The sequence below is a fragment of the Dermacentor variabilis genome, chromosome 1 (genome assembly GCF_050947875.1).
Source record: "Dermacentor variabilis isolate Ectoservices chromosome 1, ASM5094787v1, whole genome shotgun sequence".
Taxonomy (NCBI): domain Eukaryota; kingdom Metazoa; phylum Arthropoda; class Arachnida; order Ixodida; family Ixodidae; genus Dermacentor; species Dermacentor variabilis.
Window position 1 is genome coordinate 104850706 of NC_134568.1, and position 12340 is coordinate 104863045.

Below are 12340 nucleotides of genomic sequence, written 5' to 3' on the forward strand. Positions count from 1 at the left end.
TGTCGTGGTGATTCATATCTCCGCCGGGCCGCGTTATTGCCGCACTTTCCCAGCGGGCCTCCCGTGTAGACGCATGCGGCGGCGCCGGTTCGCGGGGCCTGCAGGGTTCATTTCCAGTGCGAGGAACCGTACCCGTGTGTGCGTGCGTGTACTGCGGAGGAATACTGCACGGGCCTCGGCGGCGGTCCCCGTGCCGAGTGGCTGTACTGCAGCGTAGCGCACATAAGGTCGCGCATGGCATTGGAAGCAGGGGAGGGGGAGAGGGGGGGGGGGTTAGTGGTTGCTTCGGTGTGGTCAGCTTCTGCGTGGGCGGGCTCATAAAGGCAGGAGAATAAAAAAAAAAAAGATTCGCAGTTTAGCGGAGAACCAAACAACCTTGCAATAAAAGCAGATGCGTGCAGCGTGTAAAGACCAGTCTCCCCGGGGGAGAGAGACAGAAGGATCATTGTTGAAAACTTAGACGTAGAAAACACATCGGAAAGAGGGGCGAAACGCAGATGCACAGACGAAATACAGACAAAAAAAAAAGGAGGTAATAAAGGCACGTAGTAGCGGTATGTGAGATTCTGCGAGCACTTCTGGCAAACTTTGTTTTTAGAGTAAAGCTGTATATGGCTGGCCGATTCGTCCATTCCGTCAGTCTGTCGGTCGCCTGAACGCTGCAAACTCCTCCGGCACAACCCCATGCTCATGCGCAAAAAAAAAAAGAAAAGAGAGAAAGAGAGGCGCGCGATTAGCCAACAGCACTTAGATAGCACAAAGCCTGCTTACTTCGATCCATGACGTCACGCTGCCTGGCCCGAAATTTCCGTTCACAAGGCTGGCGTGATGAAAGCGGTGAGGTCAAGATCACTGTTGCCTACTCAGGAGCATCGCCATTAGATTGTATGGCAGCCGGGCCAGGTAACATGACGTCCTCGATCGGAATGAAAAGGCCTTGTGCACGCTATCTAGGTGGTGTTGGATTAGCTGCGCCAGTAGTGACGTCGTTGCTCTCCGTCGCAGCCGAGCGCTCGCGCAGCAAGTTCTCTTCGGCTCTGGAATGCGTAGGCTACGCGCCATACGTACTCCTGAGGAGCAGGCAGCTTTCCATCAGCAACGCCGCGAGCAGAACCGGGAACGAGCTCGTCTACGCCGTCCCGGTGCTGCAGCCCCGGCGCAAGAACAGGCTCGTGCAGCCTAGCGCAAGCAGCAACTGCGTACCGAGTATCCTGCAGCCTACCATGCCATCGTTTAATGAACCGCCGGGATTAATCGAGTGATAAAACACCGGGGCCGCACGTTTCAGCTTCGCTGGTTAACCATCTGTACGGAGTGCTTGGGCGGCGATATTTTTTCTAAATGCTTTTTGTGCTTCCTATCCTTGAAATAGACGAGGCTCCGCACTGAGATTTTCAAAGGCAGTTCACGTTCCATCTCGAAAAATACCTATCGGCTACAGGCGTAGGATGGGGTTTCAATTGCTTTTTTATGACACACCAAACGTCTCATTCTTTGATGGCGAATGAAGCGAAAAGCTAGTATCAGAAGTTACACACTTTGATTTTAGCTCAAAACAACGAGAAGCGATTGTCAGAAGGTTGGAAATGGTGACCGGCCAACCAAAGAAATGACCAGGATGTAAACAATAAGCACCTAAATATCTTTGTTTTAATGCCGTATTGAACGCCTGCTGTGTAATATAAGTAGATCAATGTTCCTCAGTGTGTTCTGACATTTACTTCAAGAAGAAAGCACTGAGAAGGGAATTTTGAAGGTGCTCATCATTCTCCGGTGATTTTACTGTAAGCAACAATATTATGCTTTCAGACGAGCAATTGAGGAAAGCGGAAAGGCAAACAGTTTGTAACAGACTTTTGTTTACTTTGGGGACAAAAAAATTGCAGTTTCGCCCGAGAGGCCAAGCATCGATTGCGATAGCAAATTAGTGGATAGCTATACGAAGCGATGATAGTAGTTTCATCGGCCGCCTAACCTTGTAAAATATAGGCACACTAATTAAATCAACAAGCGTGGCGTCACGCGCGCACAAGCAAACATGAACACATCTCACTCAATGACTGCGGTAACTCCCTGTGAAAACGCTGGCGTGTGGAAACGCGGGCGCAGCAGCGAGTGAAGTGACATTCGTGCTGTCTATCGCTTCAACGAAGAGTGAGTGCCGAGAGCACACAGCAAAGCTACGAGTCGCTGAAGCACCCATAGACTAAACAAGCGCAGTCGCAGCCGGAGTAGAACGCCGCCCCCTCTCTCTCCCCTCGCGCCAGTGCCTCGCACACGAAGAAAGGCGGCACGCTTCCTCCCCGCTTTCGTCTCTTTCGCGCGGGCGAGATTGAGGGGCGATTGTCGGCTCTCCTCGCAAGGCTTCGCTCGCACACACAGCATAGGGCGCGCGGCGACGTGTTATCGTCCTTGGACGTTATACGGAACCTCACGGCGACGGCGACGCCCACGCTAACGGCGGAAAGGCACTTAGAGTGTCCACATAGTTACTATCGCAATAATAAAACCTAAAGGAAATACAAAACGAATGATATCAGAGAGGGATGCGCACTGTCATATATCACTGTACGCGCAGCTTCATCGCGCATTAAAATTTTGAAGAAAGGATATCGTGCGCACCGCAAGGTTTGCACCACCAAGCGACTCATTCGCTTGCACAGTTCTAAGTAGTTCAAGCACAGGAAAGATGAGCGTCATGCAACTGAGACTCGCAAATAGGGCACTTATACTAGAAATCACCCTGTGAGACTTGCATTGAACGGTGAATCAAAGAATGAAACTTTCCAGCCCCGTCAGGTCTCCTAGCAACAGCTGTTGCCATGCTACACGCACGCGCCCACACTAACGCACGCAATAAGGTATCGCTAGTTTGGAGCCAGCCTCCGTCTTGATTGCTTCCAGCAACGTGGAGATTGGAGCCGAATCGGGTTTCGAAATAACACGGATAGTGCGAAGCCCCCAGCGAACCCGGGGAAAGAAAACTTTACGGCCGTCGCAACAGCGCCAGGCAGCGACCGCAGCCGCGTGACTTTTATCCGCCGACGCGCAAGGCGACCCCTTCTGCTGCGACTTCGGCGTGGCGCAGTCTCTGGGAGCCGCATTTATAGCAGCTTCGCGGCGGCGCTCGGCCTAAGTCAAATAACTGGCGATCTTCGCTGGCGCACTCCTCTCGGGCCTAGAGAGGTGCGCGTGCCCGCACTTCTCCGTGGCCGTGCAGGCTGAACCTAATGAATTCCATCTTGGGTCGCGCGGCGTGGTTTAATTAAAACCCGATTGTCTGTAGCCGAGGCAAGCTCGGCGGCGCCGAACGCTGGCCGCCAGATATGGCCCAGTCGAGCGGCCGCCGCCGTTCTAATGGGGTTTCCCCGGAAACACGAAATCCGGGAACAAGGGGCCGCTTTCCCGCATCGCGCACGAGAAAGACGCGCTTAGCAAAAGGGGAGCAAGCGGGTGGCAAGGCGCGCATTCCGGTGCGCTGTGCTGTGTGCCGGAGGAAGTGAGCCAGGTGCAACGTCTGCGAAACGCCTGGACAGACGCGATAGCGTTCCCTCGCAGGCTCTGGGCGCGCACCTAATGATGGAGTGCGAAGCATACGCGCGCACGCTCTGAGCGCCGATGCCATATTCCATAGGGGCTCCCACGACTCGCAGTGGCTACTGGGGGAAACAGAAAACTTCCTTTGCACCCCTCCTCCATCGCTTTATTTTTCTTTACGCCTTTACAGGAAGCAGCGAGACGACAAGGAAAGGCTCATCCGCGGAGTAATCTAAGACACCATGCTGGAAAACTCGCCGCTGCAGCGCAGTTAATCCTCGCTCTCTTAGGAGCGTTCTCGCCCAGCGCTAAGAAAACCTAGCTGAATTTTGTGCGCGAGTAAGCAGTATCGAAAACTTTCACCACCTCGCTCTGGCGCACCTGCGGTAGCTACACCGTTTACCTCTGCGGTGAAGCACCTTATTATTTTATTTCGTTCGCCTATCCACCATGGCCACAGGCTCGCAGATGCAGGAAAACCAGCTCAGTCTCAGAGATTAAAATAAGAAAGAACTAATATTGCGGACGCAATAAAAGGAGTGGGCACGAAAAATTTAGTGTCGGCAAGTCGGTGTCAGTGCACGCCTTGCCTCCTTTCGTGAATGTGCCGTGAGTGGTGTGCATGCGTGTGTGCACTTTCGACATCATTTGTGTTGTATCTGCATCGCGTGTGTGCTTCTCCACGCAGGCTTCTTCGGGAACTGAACGGCGGCGCCTGGTGTCCGGCGCCGCAGATCTCTCCGCAGACGCACGAGTACCTGGAGGTGAACCTCCGGTCGGTGCACGTGCTCACCTCGCTGGCCACGCAGGGCCGCTTCGGCAACGGCCAGGGCCGCGAGTTCGCCGAGGAGTTCATGGTGGAGTACTGGAGGCCCGGGCTGCACAAGTGGCTGCGCTACCGAAACAGGACACACCACGAGGTGCGTTCGCATTAAGACACGCCCCCTCCCCTGTGAAAGCACTCACTCTTTTCTTTGAGGCGCCCGTTGTTTCATATATAGAGGTAATGCTTTCCCTGTACTATCGGTGGCGGCTGGTGGAGCGTTGCGTGCGCACAGTTCTCGCCAAAAGGTGTGCACGTGACTGTTGGGGCCACCACATAGCTGGGACTTCTCATACAGCTGTGACAGATCGTTATAACCGAGTTCCTGCGGCTCTCCCGTCACCGCTTCAAGGCCCTTCGGGAGGGTCAGGTCGACACCGGTGCTCGCCTTTTGAAGTGGCTTTGCTATTCTAAATGTAATAGCAGCGCTGATATGTAGGCAGCCCGAAATCAGCTCCCTGCATTCGTGAGGCGGCTGATGCGCGCTGTGTCGATCCGCTCATATCGCCGGAGAGGCAAATAAGGACATTAGCCTGTCTGCCTGTTCAATCCGCTGCTGCTAATGTGGGGGCGGGCGCCAGTCGACATTTGTTCAACCGCAATCTAAGTTTTGTCTTTGTTTTTTTTTTTGCATGAATTTACACGTGACATAATGAGGGAGCGAATTGATATAAAAAAAGTTCATGCAGAAACTCCCTAGCGGGACATCTCCGATAGTGCGTACTTATTCTTTCCAGTCGCTCACACACACACACACACACACACACACACACACACGCACGCACGCATATATATATATATATATATATATATATATATATATATATATATATATTTTACGCGCATTTTTACGCGCAAAGTACCGCGTAAAGATTAATAAACAGAGGTACACAGGGCTCTTGTTGGTGGTGGCGGCATTCCATGCCGATAAACGCGTGCTTATCTTTATCTGCACCTCTTAGCTCTCTCTTCACCGATAATAAACCTTTGATAAAAATTCATCTGCACTTACGTTCGTTCGCAGCTTGGCAATAAGAAGAAAATAAAAGCGAGATTCCGAGAGCTCACTGAAGTAGCTTCCTTCAGCTCACAAAGTTTTGCCGATGCTGCAGATTTACTTGCGCGAGTCATACCAACGGCAAAGCGCATTTCCTCCTCTTGTTGCTTCTTCTTCTTTTTCTTGTCCGTGGAAGAGGCCGCATTCTTTAGCGCCAAGGCGCGTTTCAGTCGCCCACCGGACGACTGTACAATGCGAGAGTTCCTCGCGTTCTTGTCGGAGTGACTGTGCGCGGAATGCTCAGAACGCAAGGAAAGGCCTTCGCTACGGCAACTCCATGTGGCTGCTCGAACACGCAGTCTTCGTAATTGCCGCACAAAGTGACTACCTGCGCCATGCGGGTGCTGCAACTGCTATATGCAGTGGCTGTTTTCGCGCGACTCGCTTCCTCCCTCAACTCTTGCGTCCGTCCTGCGTCCCGAAAAGCATCTTCAGCGCAGGCTCTCCGCGCGGATTCCTCCCGGGGTTAACGGCTCCCTCACACTTGCTTCTGGCTTCTTTCTCTCTTTCTTTTTTTCGACAGCACAGCTCGCAAAGCGACGCCGTTTCTGTCAGCCTTGTGTAGACTAGCGGTGTTCGAGTAGTTTGGCCCTTGGCAAACTCGTAGCGCAGTACGGCTTAGCTTGAGCTCTTATACTTGCCAGATGGCATAGCAGACACACATAAACATACATACATGTCCGTGCGCGCGCGCCAACGCCCAGCGCCTGCTCTCCCGCAAATGTCTTCTGTTTTATTGTTATTTGATGCGTGTCTGCGCTAAAAGACAACAATCATGCTTTTCGTTGATTCCGGACAAGCTTCTGGCAACTTACACAGTGTCCGGGACGTAGCACAACTGGTACAGCGCACTAATTTTCGGTTAATTCGGATACAGCTGATTTGATCTTCCGCTTGACTCGATATCAAATTAAATCTAAAGGCCGGATTGTGTTCCCTTGGACTGGTTAATACCTGACGTGAAAAACAGCGCCAAGGCGGGACACAGAGGACTAGAACCAGACGCGATTCACCACTTCGTTGTGTCCGTTTGCTGCCCTCTTTCAGCAATGGTCCTTTGTGCTGTTTTTTTTTTTTTCAAGAAGAAATCTGAAGGTGTTAGGGACATGTTTTTTTCTTCGTTGCCGTCTTTATTTTTACACTTTTGTCAGTATTGCTGTTGCAATGGTAGCCACGTTGCATGTCACGTGATAAATGGCATCACGTCATCGCAGCTGAGTGTGTGTATAGTCGCAAACTGATCGATGTCACGTGTCGTTCGCTTCTCACTGCTAGCAACGTTAACCCCGGCACAACTGAGGATTGCCGTGACGGGCAGCCTTGAAATAGTTTAGCGCACTTGGTTTCTGAACATCCGGTCAAAATCCCAAAACTCTGGCGCACGTTTCACATTATAACATTTTTCCACGTCTGGTATATCTTCATCCCATTAGGCAATAGAGCCCGTGGGCACAGCACAGGATAAGCAACGAGAGTCGAGAACCATGGTTGTGCGGTGGCAGGCATGTCACGACAGGTTAGAGTCTGGTACAACGCTCGCCACTGTTCGGCGACTGTGAAGCAGAATGTAATAATAAAAAGGAGATTGAGAGAGAGAGAGAGATAATGTAAGACTCGTACAGACACCGGCCCTGACGGCGCGCCCGTCTCGCATGATGCGACGCCCCGGAGGGCTGCAGCACAGCGGGGGACTACGACCTGAGGTCCGCAGTGAGTGAGTTCGCGCGCGGTCCCACCGTCGCCGGCTTGCCGTTTTCAGCCGCGAATGAGCTCGGCACAAGCGCTGGCTGGGCCGCGCTTTCGCCGTACACGGTGCTGCAATGTCAGGCGCTCGAAAAGAAGCGCTGCCATCACCAGGGCTATATACCGCGGGGGGTGAACAGAAAAAAGCAAACCTTCATGGGACTGGTAAGGATGATCTTTGAGGATGGGGAACGCGAGCACAAGGCGTCATCTTTGTTGGTTGGCTTGGCGTCGCCATCGCCGCCTGTAATCAGACGCCGCAGTTCAGTACTGCGCCTCTTTTCGACCCTCGGAGCGCGAAGCATGATCCTCCGCACTACGATGGTCTGGGCGGTCGCGTCGGGAACTTTTCGGGGTGAATATGCACCCACGTCGACGTCGGGCGGCGGCGGCGAACGTCCTGCGCACATTCGTCGCGCTCCAGCAGGTACCGCGCCTGCCTAAGCAGACTCCCGAGCCAAAACTGCTGCATGGGACGCCTGCCGCTACGCGTATTCGCAGAAACGTTATTTTACCACTGGGAGGGGGGATCATCGTTGCTTGGTCAAAAAGAAAAATATATATGTTAGCAGTTTCGACTTATAAGTACGAAGAGGTAACGGTGAAGCGGGCAAACTGTCGAAACAGCCGTTCGCGATTCCTCTCTTTTCTTTTGGCCCAAAGACCAAGCCAATTTACTTTTGCATGTTTTGTTTATTTTCGTTTGTTGCTTCCTTCTCAAAAAAATTGCCCGTCTTTCCGTCCTCTTGCTGTGTATACATTTTCCACCTCTGCGGTCTTGTACTTTATTGTACGTTCCTTATTGGCGCGAAATATTCGTTCCACATGGCCTGCTGAAAACGCATTTCGTGATAATAATAATAATAATAATAATAATAATAATAATAATAATAATAATAATAATAATAATAATAATAATAATAATCTTTATTGTCACCAAGAATGCAAAACAGCCCGTACAGGCCTGTCTAAGCCTCAGTTGTCTTGTAGGACCGTGCCTATGAACATGATACAGATGGAGAAAAAGATGCATAAATTGATGAGATTTGTAGAACAAAGAAAAAAAAAAATGAATGGCAGGAAATGGAAAAGAAGAACAAGATAACATTTGGTTATTCTACTTAGAACAAAGGCAATTGAAGAAGTAAATATTACGATGCCAAAATGTTCTGGAAGTTAATTTCACCATAGCCCCTTCAATAATTCTTTCAGCGTGCTTTTTGAAGTCGCGTTAAAGATCTCATCCGGTAACTTGTTAAAGATGTCCGGCACATATGCACAGCGTCTGGCCGCACCATACCTTGTGGCTGAACGAGGAACTACACAACGGACGTCTTTTCGAAGTTTTCTTGTGGCGGCATTTTTTTGTTTGAATGTGAAATTCCAATACTGTCTGACGACAACTGTTTCTATAAGCAATCGTTGAAAGTTTAATAGACCAAGTTCACGGAAGATATTTGCAGCTGTTACTATTTATGAATTGTAGGCAACATTTTAAAGAATACTTTTTATATTCCTGTCTACCCTGCACCTCCAGCGATCTGAAGAGAAGCCGAAGACTGTAATGCCGTATCTCAACACTCCGTAACCCAATGCATGTAAAACAATTTTTTTTACACACTGGGGTGCAAAACTTTTGATATTAGACAACAGCCAAGTGACTGACCTCAATTTTGGAACAAATAAGTGATAAGTGATGTTGCCAAGATAAATTACTATCAAAAGATATTCCAGAATACTTAATACAATCCGCGCGTGGAATAGGCACACATTTACAACAAACACAGTTCGACTTATGTAATTAGAGAGGCATGTTAATTAGAGTAGTTACAAAAAGTTGTGTTTCTTCGGCGTTGGCAACAATTCCGTTGTTAGTGAACCAAAGCATTAAATTGTGCACTTCGTTTTGCACTATTTCAGTGGACATTTTGTAAGAAAGATGTTATGCCAATAACACACTGTGGTCAGCATACTGGAACATCGAACATTTGGCACTTGCCAACGGAAAGTCATTAACGGAGATGTTAAACAATAATGGCGATAAAATGGACTCCTGAGGAACTCCAGCATTCCCTACCCCCCCCCCCCCCCCCCCCAGCGACAGCTTAGAACTAAAAACACCCTTATCATCGGTAGCGACCACTTGAAATCGGTTGCTCAAGTAATTTTCAAGAATGTTTTAAAAAGGCCCACGAAATCCCCCCAAAATACAGTTTAGTTAACAAGATTTGATGATTTAGGCTGTCAAACGCTTTCGCTACATCTAAGAACAGAGCGCACGAGAAAAATTCTGATCGAATGCCGAGAACAGCTCATCTGAATAATAATAATAATAATAATAATAATAATAATAATAATAATAATAATAATAATAATAATAATTGAACAGATCCGTGAGATTGCATGAGGCCCAGCAGCCAGTTTTGTTCTATTCACGTGGTTTCTGCGGTGTGAATCATCTCGGTAACCTGGGCCCGCATTCACTAAAAGCTGTTACGATACAACTGTGCGGATTAGAAACTTTCAGCCAATCCTGATGCTGGACGTATAATTAGCGAAGGAGGCTGGCCAGTGTGTGTGTGTGTGTGAGGCGACTTGCGCCAGTGTTCAAATCACATGGAGCCATCGATGTCCATCTGTGGTCTGTGTAAACGTCAGCAGCAAACCCCCGACCGCAGATAATCAGAGGGCGCCTATGTAACATCTGGTTTGGGTAACATTCAAGTGCATGTGCGTTGTACACGAGAAACGTCTTGAGTGAAGGTACATGCCAAGACCTGCTTTCAGTTCATCGAACGAGGCAAAGAAGAGCGCCGAAGCTTTTCGTAAATCAATAATGTGACACCAATTAGGAATGTTATAATCTATGCTGGAATTCAATAAATTGCGCTTCTAATGAACGGGGGCGGGGTTTTGGTAAGACAGAAAAGGGCACAAAACTGAAAGTTCCGCCCCCCGTGTCCTCGGGGCGTCACGACACGTGGACACCGTATTCTTGAGACAGTTACTAGTTTATTGACTGACAACCATTATTCAACCTAGTGATTATTGATAACCTCTTTTTCGAAACACAAACAGCCTTAATATGCGAAATTGCTTTGAGATCCGCGATGACATAGTAACGTACCGGAAATGCGGTTCAAGTTGGGATGCTTTGCTCTTAATTTTTTTTTTTAGTAATAACCAATACTCACAAGGACGCATTTATGATTCATGGTATTCACGATGTTTGTGATTAGGTGTTCCGTGTTCCAAATACGTGTATAATAATTATTTTATTGAGTCTCATTTATAGCAGGAGCATGTAGCTACCATGATCTCACACCATAATCGTAATAATCATAATAAAGTGCAAAGTAATCACAGTCAGGCACGTTCGTGCCGCAGTGCCGTCCTGAGGGCCGTTTCGCATTCGTCTACGCGTGAAGTAATGTTTCTTCAAAAGTGTCACCCTCCTCTGTTACTCGCGTGGGCAGAGTTTGAAGAAGCAGCAAAAGAAAGAAGTGGAGGAAACACACTGTCGGCAGCGTCGCACACATTCCCGAGAAATGCGCGCCTGAGTTACATCCCGGCTTCTATTTTACGCACACCTTTAAAATTAAAAAAAAAAAGAACGTACAAGAGACCGACCGCATTGAAGAAGCCGTAAACGGGGAACACTCATGCGGCGGCGCGTGAGCGTTCGTTTCGCGCGCTGATCCGCCGTCAGAGCCGGCCTGAAAGGCCCAGCGCGGATGCGAATGCTGCGCGCTCCCCGCGTCTTATCTCACCGAACGCATCTCTACACCCGAAATATTCGCGTCCCGAGAATTCGCCCGCTGCGCCGCCCGCGTGATGGCGAAGAAGGGCGACGGCTCGTGCGGAGATCGCGCGCGGCCGCACCGGCGCCGCACGGTTCGCGAGGCGCCCGCTTTAGCAACAAATTCGGCCATGCGCGCGCTATTCCGCACCGCGTAAAAATGGAGCGCGATGACAAAATGCGCTTGAGTGCGGGTCCGCGGCCAGCGTCGCCGCGCGGGCCGCCGGCGGCGAGCGCCGGAGCGCGACGGTGTTCTATCTCGCGTCGACATCGCCTGATCCGATGTTGCAACCGCGTGCGCCAGCCGCCGCTCGGGGGTGAAACCGCGCAGGTATACACAGGCGCGCGCGCTCTCTCTTCAGCTCCCGTGTGCTGACGCAATCGCGCATTATAGCTCTGTTCGAGGCGGACGAGACTTCGTGCATGTATACGGAGGTACAGTATACGCGATATGCGGGGTGCAACGTACTGTGAAACGCGGTTCGCCGACGAGAATAACTGCGACGCGGCCGCGCTAGAAACGTGTAGGAACCCGAAACTTTCACTGCGCCGAGGGGGGCCCTATTTCACTAGATGGAAGAGGCGGCCGCTTTCAATCTCGTAACACGACGCGACACGAACGCGCAGGAATGTCTCACTCCGTGAATCCGCGAGAAGGAGCGTATAGGCCGAAAGGAGGCTGGCGCGAATGTATTACTTGAGAAATTTGGACGAAAGTATACTGCCATTTTTTTTCCCGTTATTCGACATGCGGCAGGCGTTACTGGCTGCTTTCTATTTGCAGGCTAAAAATCTCCCAATATGTAATCCTTACCGTCATAGTGCTATTGGGTTTCAGAACATTCGTGTTTGCTGCTGGCAGCAGCGAACGACACTGTATGATCGCGCAATGCTGAAATCGCAAGAGTTATTGTTTACTGAGGAGGCACCCAGCTTATCGGAAAGAGATCGGCTGTCGTACACAAACCCAACCTGAACGTATTCAGGTCCCCACCTTTCTCTTACACTTGTATTCTTACAGGCAAACGGGCTTTAGTTTGACTCTGGGAGCTTGACCTGACAACAGCCAGTTTCGCAGTGCTATTACCAACATTAAAGCATTCCGTTTTTTTTTTTTTTTTTTTTTTACAAATGGAAAGCGTTTTTGAAAGCTGCGGCGTGTAACGGGAACTATCAGTACCCTTCATTTAACGACGGTATCCGCTACCACTCGCGTTACTGGCTCATACGGTATGGACGAGATCTGGCTTCGTATAGCCGCTTGTAAAATCGCTTACGCCACACTCGCGACGGGCGGGAGTTGCGAGACCACGTGCGGCCATTTGCTTGCGCATTTCGCCCGCTGGCTCAGCACGAAGTCCACGTGCTGGCAACGTGCGAC

General features: G+C 50.1%; 1 protein-coding gene across 2 annotated transcripts in view; it reads left to right on the forward strand.

The window, feature by feature from the left end:
- Ddr (discoidin domain-containing receptor 2) overlaps nt 1–12340 on the forward strand; it is a 199148-nt gene that overhangs the window by 151074 nt on the left and 35734 nt on the right. For both annotated transcript variants that reach the window (XM_075692122.1, XM_075692131.1), the window contains exon 4: nt 4226–4457. In XM_075692122.1, coding sequence (XP_075548237.1) covers nt 4226–4457 — 232 coding nt within the window. The remainder of the gene's footprint in view (nt 1–4225; nt 4458–12340) is intronic.